General features: G+C 35.8%; 2 protein-coding genes across 3 annotated transcripts in view; both read right to left on the reverse strand.

Annotated features, from left to right (window-relative positions):
• The window catches only part of slc6a9 (solute carrier family 6 member 9), a 62,850-nt gene extending 58,223 nt beyond the window's left edge, over positions 1-4,627 (reverse strand). Inside the window, exon 1 of one of the 2 annotated variants that reach the window (XM_055201803.2) lies at positions 4,501-4,627. The gene's annotated coding sequence lies outside the window, so the exon portion shown is untranslated. Of the gene's footprint in view, positions 1-3,706; positions 3,868-4,500 lie in introns of those variants that run through there. The other variant, XM_055201802.2, reaches the window with a different exon arrangement.
• Positions 4,628-6,356: 1,729 nt separating this feature from the next.
• Positions 6,357-8,248, reverse strand: klf17 (Kruppel like factor 17). The gene is made up of 3 exons (XM_073874297.1): positions 8,013-8,248; positions 6,942-7,923; positions 6,357-6,826 (listed from the first exon to the last, which is right to left on the reverse strand). Exons 1-3 carry the CDS (start codon positions 8,118-8,120, stop codon positions 6,651-6,653), a joined length of 1,266 nt encoding a protein of 421 aa, XP_073730398.1. The 5' UTR covers positions 8,121-8,248; the 3' UTR covers positions 6,357-6,650.
• Positions 8,249-9,310: the final 1,062 nt, after the last annotated feature.

The raw sequence follows: 9,310 nt of genomic DNA on the forward strand, positions 1-9,310 counted from the left end.
CCATACTTTGTTTTTCAATGTCTGGTGGGAAAAAAAAGTAAATTTAAGAAATTTTTACATTTTCATGCTTGACATTTTTAAAACCAAGTTTTCGTGAGAATCACCCATACAGCACCAAAAGTGGTTCTTTGCTCGTAATCATAGAAGAACCGTTTTTATTGCCATATAGCACCGGTGAAGCACCTGTGTAGAACCACATAGTACCATGTACAACCATATTTGGTGCTATATGGCCTCCATATGGTTCAACACAGGTGCTATATGGCACTAAAAACGGTTCTTCTATGATTACGAGCAAAGAACCACTTTTGGTGCTATATAGCACCGTTTGTTTTTAGAGTGTTGTAAATTAGCATTTTCTATCAGCCTTTTAATTGATTCTGGTAATAAACCGGTATTTCTGAATAGCCTGAGACTGGGATTAAGAAGATTTGACGCAAAAGTATTTGATGAAAATATAATACGTGCCGAGAGCATTCGTTTATATCATTATTTAATTTTTTGATGAGGCTTTTGCATCTGAGCTCTTCACACATTAATGCAGTAATGAATTCATAAACCTAATTCACGGATCTATGTCCCATGTAAAATGATATTTTAACAAACAAAATGAACAACTAAAAAACTAAAGTTGTTTAATGATTTAGTGCAAGCATCTCTCTTTTTGGGCTGGAAGGACATGATTACAAGTGAACATCTGGGGTTAAACGATACAATGTGTTGAACCTCCTGAACTCCACCCAATGGAGATAACACAGAACCTAAATACTAAACCCTAAACTTTACCTCACACAATAATGTATAAACATACTAGGGTGAGATATCATTTCATAGAATGAGAATGTATGATCAGTAGTAGGATTTTATATGTATGCAGTAACATCATAAAGGGATGCCATTACTGACTAGGGCTGGGTATCGATTCAGTTGTCCCAGATCGATTCAATTTCGATTCATAAGCTATCGATTCGATTTCGATTCTCGGTTTAATTTTCGATTCCGGTTCTCGGGTCGGTTTTTATACTCGATTCTCGATTCAACTCAATGAATATAGATTTAATACAAATACTTGTGAAATCTAAAATGCTTTCATACCTCTTACTTTTTATGTGAAGGTGGCTTTAACGTTGATGAAGCACCTAAAACCGCCATTTTAAGCACTTAACGAAAGAATGACAGGCTCATTGGTAATATCGTGCAAGGTAAAATGAGAGTGACATCTTGTGAAGAAGACTAGTAATTTAATTAAAATTAATGTTACGTTCAATGTTTTCAGAACAAAATATGAAAAAAAAATCGATTCTGCTCTTTGAGAATCAATTCTGAATCGATCACGTTTAAAAAAACGATTAATTGAAAAAAAATTTTTTGCACAGCCCTATTACTGACAATGACATATTATCAGCAGTGAATTTATAGTTACTCTCTACATTCACTAAGATAACAAACTTGTGCAATGCTTTGGCAAATGTTCAACTCACAGAGTTCAATCCATCAATCTAAAGCACTCAGTCCTCTAAACCCTAAACACACACACACACACACACACACACACACACACACACACACAATTATGTGAATGAAAACTTAGATATAATAACAGGAGCTAGTCTGTTTGCACCTATCTGCCTATTTTTTCAGCCTTGCATCTTAAGAGTCCGTCCAGTTTTCTTCTTTAAGGTAGACATTTATGTTTACGTTGGACCTCATACAGTTAAACTGGGTTTACATATAACTTTTTTTTTAACATTCTTCACTTTTGAATGTGGAAGCATGGCACCACGTCCCGCAGAAAGACGACAATAACATTCCCAATTCCCATTCAACCACTGAGGAAATATTGCTCACATAATCTTTTAATCCAATTTACTTTACATTGTGAACAACTAGTGGACAGTCTGTCTGGACAGGAAATTCGGTGTTTTGATTTTCGGTCTGATGACCATGGCTATGCATGAGAGCACAATATTACGAAAATCATCACTACCTCAGAAGTCAATGCACAAACATGTTGAGTAACTAACTCAACCAACTCTTTAAAGCTGCAGTGTGTAATTTTTTAGAAAGATCTCTTGACAGAAATGCAAAATAATACACAAAAATATATTATCAGGGGTGTATAAAGACCTTTCAAAATGAACCGTTCTGCAAAAGCGAAAGTATTTGATGATGAACGTAAACAAGTAAACAAGTTCAGTGTGCTTACACGCAACTTCAATGTTTTCGCATAGATCGGCCACAGACCAGGCTGTGGTTTAGTTATTTTTGATCCACTCATCTTCTTGATGGTATAAACAATGTCTCAATGTGCCAGTCAATAATGTTCAGGCATTTAATATTTAAAGGTGCCAAAGAATGCATTGAAATAATATGTTAAATTGTTCTTTGATATTTACATAGAAGTTATGTAACTTTAATAAGTGCAAAAATTATTCAGAAACGTTTTACATGTCCATTTACAACCCTAGGATTTGCCCTTTGAATGAAATGGTCTACTTTTGTCCTGTTTGGAAGGGTCATGAATAATAATGTTGAGCTCTGCTCTGATTGCTCTGCTCTGAGGCTCATGCCAGTAGCTCACATTAGTAAACACACCTTATACGTTTGAGCAGATTTTGAAGAACAACTAAAAGTTTGGAGATTGTTAGTGGACGTTTCTGAGTGGTGACGTAGTATAACTTTGTGATTTTTCTTTCAAGACACATAAAAAAATCATAGGTGATGTATTACTGTTGTGTCTTATGTCACATAATACAAGTCATTTCTGGGTTTTAACTGCAAAACTCTATGATCGCTTACATCATTTACCGCATTTCCTGTTTGTTCAGCCGAGTGTGTTTCTTTACAACACACCTCTTTCTACTTAAATTTCTAATGAAAAAGAACAGAAACAATGTCTTAGTCATAGTTAAATTTTAAATACTCTATATTAGGAAACACATTTTGTTACAGTTAATAATGTATAAAATATTAAACTATAATTTACTTTCATAATAGCCTATACTAAAGTAGTTGATCTTGCTTGTGCGACTGTTTGTGACAATTTATACTCGTATGTCACATATTTACCATGCATGAATTGTAAATGACACAGTTCACACGTTCATCGCTAAGCCAATGATATTTAAGTGTCTAAGTTTAAGGAAATAAGAATTTACAAATGATACTGTAACTAACATGAAACCATAAAACCATCAAAGCACAATAGATCTTGAAAAAAACCTCAATATATAACTCTAGACTACTGAGACAACCACATCATAAGGATCGTGGTGCACTGCAAAAAGCAAAAGATGAATTGCTGACTATTCTCAAACAGGTCTCTGAATAGCAAGTTTATTTAAGGATAAACCTAATAAACAGAAAACATTAAATGATGTGAATTGTGTAATGTTTTTACTTTACATGTGTACATAGAGCATCGTTTTACACTTTATACGCCTCCTCATCTTCACTGATGCACGTCTAAACGATGACCACGTGGTTGGTGCATCTCTCAAAGCAATACGTTTGTTATACAAAAGTCAACCGTAATAAAAAACCTAATTAAACCTACGCTGAATCTAATAAAAACAGTATTAGCGGTACATTTTTGGTTATCTGTACAGTTTAAGTATGAATGTAAAGAGCAGAAACTGTTAAAACCGGTATAAAAATACGGAAGAAGTATTGTTACTATTGTATCTGTACTGTTTAGTGCTCTTACCATTGGCTGTTGGTGGTAATCTGAAGACAGCACCTGTAAATGATAAAGATGAGTCTGAAAGCAATGCCAGCGTCTTGGTATTTCTAAATACGACTTCCTTTACATTAATCGACATTTCTTTGTTTAACTTGTATTCAACGTACACGCCGTTCAGCGGTGGGCCCCGCCCACTTTACACGCGACCCTCCCACTCACTGGAAATAATGTTTGAGGTTTACAGCCACAGCTCAGCTGCTTTATTAAATGCCCAACAGTATGTTGACTAATGCACTTCCTGAAAGGTTATTACAGTATGTGAAAATTAGCCTAACAATGATAGTACATAATATGTTGCAGTGACCAATGCGAAGCAGAATAAAATTGTATACAATCATAAAATTAATTTAGATAAAGACGTCACTCAGATCAATAATACAGTTGAGTTTATAAAATGAATCCCAGTAACTAACTAAAGATTTAGCAGGAGCCGTGCACGCACGTGTCCGTCGGCAGAATGATTGACGGGTGTCTCAGACAATAGACTTGCGTTTGATACGTTTAATCTGACGCTGCAGTGTGCGCAAACACAACAGTAATTGGTCTGCTTGCTCCTAAACAGACTGTGTATGGCTTATAAAACCATTTAAATGTAATAGATGTACAAATAATAGTTAGAGGTGCGGTGGCGAAACATTGTGCCCATGTCGCCACGCGTGATGCATAGCAACAGCCTTGGTAACCAACATCATGTAAGCGCGTAATGAAAATCATGAGAGAAATGATGACACACGGTGAGAGACACACGCACTCGTTACCTTTGAATTCTTTAAAGGATGCAGATAAAGACGAATTGAGGAGACTTTCTTATCCCTTTAGGCGCCGTTGCGCAGCATAGCGGTGTATTGAACCTGTGTCGTAACACTGGACAAATCAACAAAAAAATACGTGTTATACAATGTCTAAATTAACCTATCTGCTTAGCAAAAATATGTCATGGCAAACTTACAGAGGTGTCATTTTAATTCTTATGGTGCTTGATGGATACTAAAGTCTGAATAAGACAAGTGAATGTTTTTTTTTCTTAACATGATTTGTGCACATCTGCATTACTACCTGTTTTGTGTCTATTCTGCATAACTATTTAGATTGTTAAAATATTATTTCAAGTGGATATTTATAGTTAGTAATCAAAACTAATAAAAGTTATTTAGAATATTATAAACCATCATCATACTAACTTTTTTTGTGCAGATCTTTGATTAAAAAAATTATTTACTCTAACAAAATATTAGATATAATATGAGTCATCATACTATATATTTACAATACAGTCTTTTCTTTGCTCATCAGTAGCCTACCTCTACACAAAAACCTCTTAACCGTGCGTGGTATTGCGCCAGCGAAAGTTCTACATACATAGCATAGGAAATACTGCCATCCAGTGGTGAAAATGAATAGTTACAGCTAGGCACATGGCATTATGTGCAACAAAGTAAATTTAACGCGTTTTAAGTTTAGTATATTTAAAAATATATAACTATTATTTATTCACTATTATTTATTCATTTATTATAGGCCCACTGTACATTTTTTTAATGACCAATAGAATAACTGTGTTGTTTAGATGCATGCATGCCTTGCTGCCAGCAGATGGAGACTATATAACAACGAATTATTAATGAGTCGCAAAAGTACAACCCCTAACAAAAATTATGCACACGTTTCATCACATTTTAAGAATTTTTTTTCTTCGTAGATGATAAAAACAAAGGCCTTGTTTTTTCTATTAAAAAAAGTAAAGGGTGCTCGTAAACGTCCACAAGCTTTCTCTTTTTACTGCTGACTAATTTGTATTTTTAGACCTCGGTATGCAAATTCCAAGTGATTCCATATGTTTTTTTTTAACATTGTGTAATTCAAGAATTTTGTTCTTAATTAGGATTTTTTAACCACGAATTAAAGTAATTGTATTTAGCCTATTTTGTTTAAAATATGTTTCACAGTTATCAACATGAAAATAAAAAATATATTTTAGTACATATTTTACGTACAATTTTTCTAAAATGAAACTTTAAATCTGGTTTCAATGTTCAAACTGGCAGAAAATACCTTCCATAATAAACCTTCACCTGGTAATATCGTTCCAATTCAAGATGTGTGTTGTGTCATTCAGAATCTTAGAATATTTTGTTTGTACAAGTTAGAGATGAAAAGGTTTTTTTGCACATGTGAGAGTCAGGTTTTGTGGTTTTACTGCCTAAACCTTTTTGGACAGGAGAGGGCGACATTAATGTAACTTTCCTGAGTTAAACGTGTTCTGGTTTTACTGGTTAACTGCCATCTATTACCATTCAACGTGTGTGATTATCTGCCATCTACATTTAATATTCACAATGTTTATGATTATATGTAGTACTAGTAGTAGAAGTAGTATAGAGTTAAATAGATAATTAGTAACAAAAGTCTACAAATAATTGCAGTTGCAATAGATGGCATTTTAAATGTGTTTCATAAGAAGACAAAGAGCAATGGCCAACAGATTATTTTGCATTTTCTTTCATTTTCGTTTTCTGATTAAAAATTACATTTGCATTTTTTCAATTATTTTACTTTATTTCTACTGTTTACACTAGTCACACGAGGAATATCAAATGAGAACCTTAGACAAAAGTTTGAAAAATGAATTTTTATTCTTCTGTAAATCCATGAAAAAAATATTCCCTGGCATAATACAAATGTATAAACAAAGTTAAAAATACATATATACAAAGCATGGGTCCTGCCCCTTTTCTATACATCTGGACAAAATACTACATAATTTATCTTCTAAATGAGAATCTCCTTCTATTAAATACTGTCATAATTTAAAACAAATGACATTTTACTGCTATTAACATAACTGCTATCCCAAAATAGGAATTGTCTTGGCAATATAAAGTCCTCTCGTGGTTTAAAATACAGTCTTTTACATATGTCTCTTCATGTGCAGGGCCAGATGATCAGATCGGGAAAAGGCTCTCTCGCACAGGTGGCACTGAAACGGCCTGTGTCCGGTGTGTTTCCTGTAGTGACGCGTTAACTCATCCGACCTGGCGAACTTCCAGCCACAACCTTCCCAACTGCAATGATAAGGCTTTTCACCTGTAAAACAAACGGAAATACATTTATTATATTGTCCAATGTGGGTGCTATTTACAGAGACATCAATAAACATTTAAGTAAAACCAAAAACAACAACAATAACAAGTCCGCCTACCTGTATGCGTCCGCATGTGCGCTTTCAAATGAGAACTTTTAGTGTAAGTTTTCCCGCACCCCGGGAATTCACAGCTGTGCGTCGCGGTCCGTTTTCGTGCCCATGTCCGACGGCCTCGTTTCGGCTTGTCTTCAGGATTTAAAAATCCCAGAAGAGGTGAGGATGGTGGGGTCAACATCACACCTGGCATAGCCGGGTGATTGGATCGCAAGGGTTCGCTGAACACGTTATAATGTCCGTGATACTGATGCTGACCGTACTGAGGTGGATAAGGCGCGCTGTTCATGTATTGCTGTTGATGTGCAATGTTAATGTGCTGATGTGAGCTCATCTCTGTCAAGATGCAGTCTTTCCTTCCTAACATGTCCCGAGCAACATCTTGTTGCATGCCGTGATGCCCGTAAGCCTGGTGATGCATTGCGCGCTGGTGATCATGTCCATAATAATTTCCCACGTAGTCGTTTGCCATCATGCACGGTTGTTCGTGGTTTTCCGTTTTTATTTTGTATCCCACATTGTTAGAATTAGGCACCTGTAAGTGCGCCTGGTTTCGGGAGTTCAGAGCCCTAAGTTCAGTGTATTCCAGTCTGTCTAAATGTCCTTTCAAACTATATTCGTGCGATGAGTCGCCATGATAATTCATGTCTGATGTAAACAGCTCCGCTACCAGACTGTGACCAGAACGTGCGCTAAAGTTGTTGCCACAAAACGCGTTTGGCGTCGGGTGACATCCATCGCTGTCGTAAACTGTGCTGCAGCTCTCCGGTGACTCCGGTAAGGAATAGGCGGGCGGCTGCTGCGCGGCGTTGTTATCATTGTCAGACGTGACAGAGTTGGACAGGATGAACTCTAGATCCAGAAACTTGGAAAGATCGTCCTCGTCTTTAGCCAAAGGTGGCGACTCCACGATGCTGAACTCCACCTCGATCAGAGGTCTCATGTCGCCAACTGTTGAGCTGCTTTTACTGGGGTCGGTCTTCCAGTCCCGAACAACAAACATGTTTTTGATTAGACTGACTTATATAACAGCTTTTGCTCATAAAAATAACAATGCGTGCTAAATAACTTTATGCAATGTGAAAAATTACTCACCCGAACAATTTCAGCCTGCTTTTCGTCTATAACCTGGTTGCTTGAAAATGTATTTATCGAAGGCAACATTGCATCGGCAAGAGCCATGTTGCAAATGTTAGACAATTCAATAAATGCTGGTTCTCATTCAGTCCGATACAGTGTATGCGTCTCTAATGCGCTTGCTTGTCTGTCTACCTGTCTCATTATAAGGAGGATCTGAATATCTTGTGGGCGTGCACTCGTGACGTGTAAATCTAGTTGTAGCCTATCACGTGTTTACTGGTGCTATCCTTGACAACATGTAAATATTGTTAAAAGCCAATCAATGATTTGGTCTCAGTTTAATTACGCATTACTCATTATGTCATTAAATTTCTTGATTTTGCTTGGTTTAATAAACCGTCACTATATTTCAAAACAGAGAATCAAAATTGCTATTATATTTCTATTATGTTATATTCACGTATATAATTTAATTTATTTATTGCGTAATCATTTAATATTTATCTATTTTATGGACTTTCGATCTACAAAGAAAAGCTACACGATTTCGGCGAGAAGAGTTATTTATTGAATGTTTTTGGAGATACTCCTGTTACAATGTATCCAAACTTTATTTTGGTTTTTATTATGAGTGCATAATTTGAGTGCTGAAGGGGGCGCCACGAATCCCCCGCCCGCAGACCTCTTAAACTTTATTATGAGACACTCAAACAAAAACATTTGGTCACCTTTAGTGGATATTGAAAATTATCCAATTATTTTATTTTAAATGAATCCAATAAATGTGCAAAAATTCTGGCAAATCGAATGCTCACATACGATCAAATAAAACTAATCACGTGTAAAAGTAATAAATCAAGCTTAAAACAAATAATTTGGCGTTATAAAATAACTAAAAACAGTTACAGTACCCGTGCAGTTTTTATTGTTGCGAGTTTCACCAAGCTATTTGTATTAAAATTTGTCCGATCCTACAGTAGGCCTATGTGTCTGATAGGTATTAATTTATCCAGATTCAACTCCTGCTGAATTAGCATATGAACAAGCGGCTGTATAATCTCGGAGCAATCGAAACAACATGATAATCTCAATGTTAAACAATGCAGGTACATGTTAGTTAATGATCTCTAAGTCAATAGACCTCCTCTTTCAGTTGATTAAAATGCAAATTATTGGCCTAATGCTCTTGGGCTCATGTTTAGAGACAAGGTGGACACGCTTAAACCAAAATAGCTTACTACAGGTATTCTGTGTTCCACCTGATGCCTTCAGGACGAGGAATGAAATCCCAA

This window comes from Misgurnus anguillicaudatus, chromosome 2, assembly GCF_027580225.2.
Source record: "Misgurnus anguillicaudatus chromosome 2, ASM2758022v2, whole genome shotgun sequence".
NCBI classification, from domain to species: domain Eukaryota; kingdom Metazoa; phylum Chordata; class Actinopteri; order Cypriniformes; family Cobitidae; genus Misgurnus; species Misgurnus anguillicaudatus.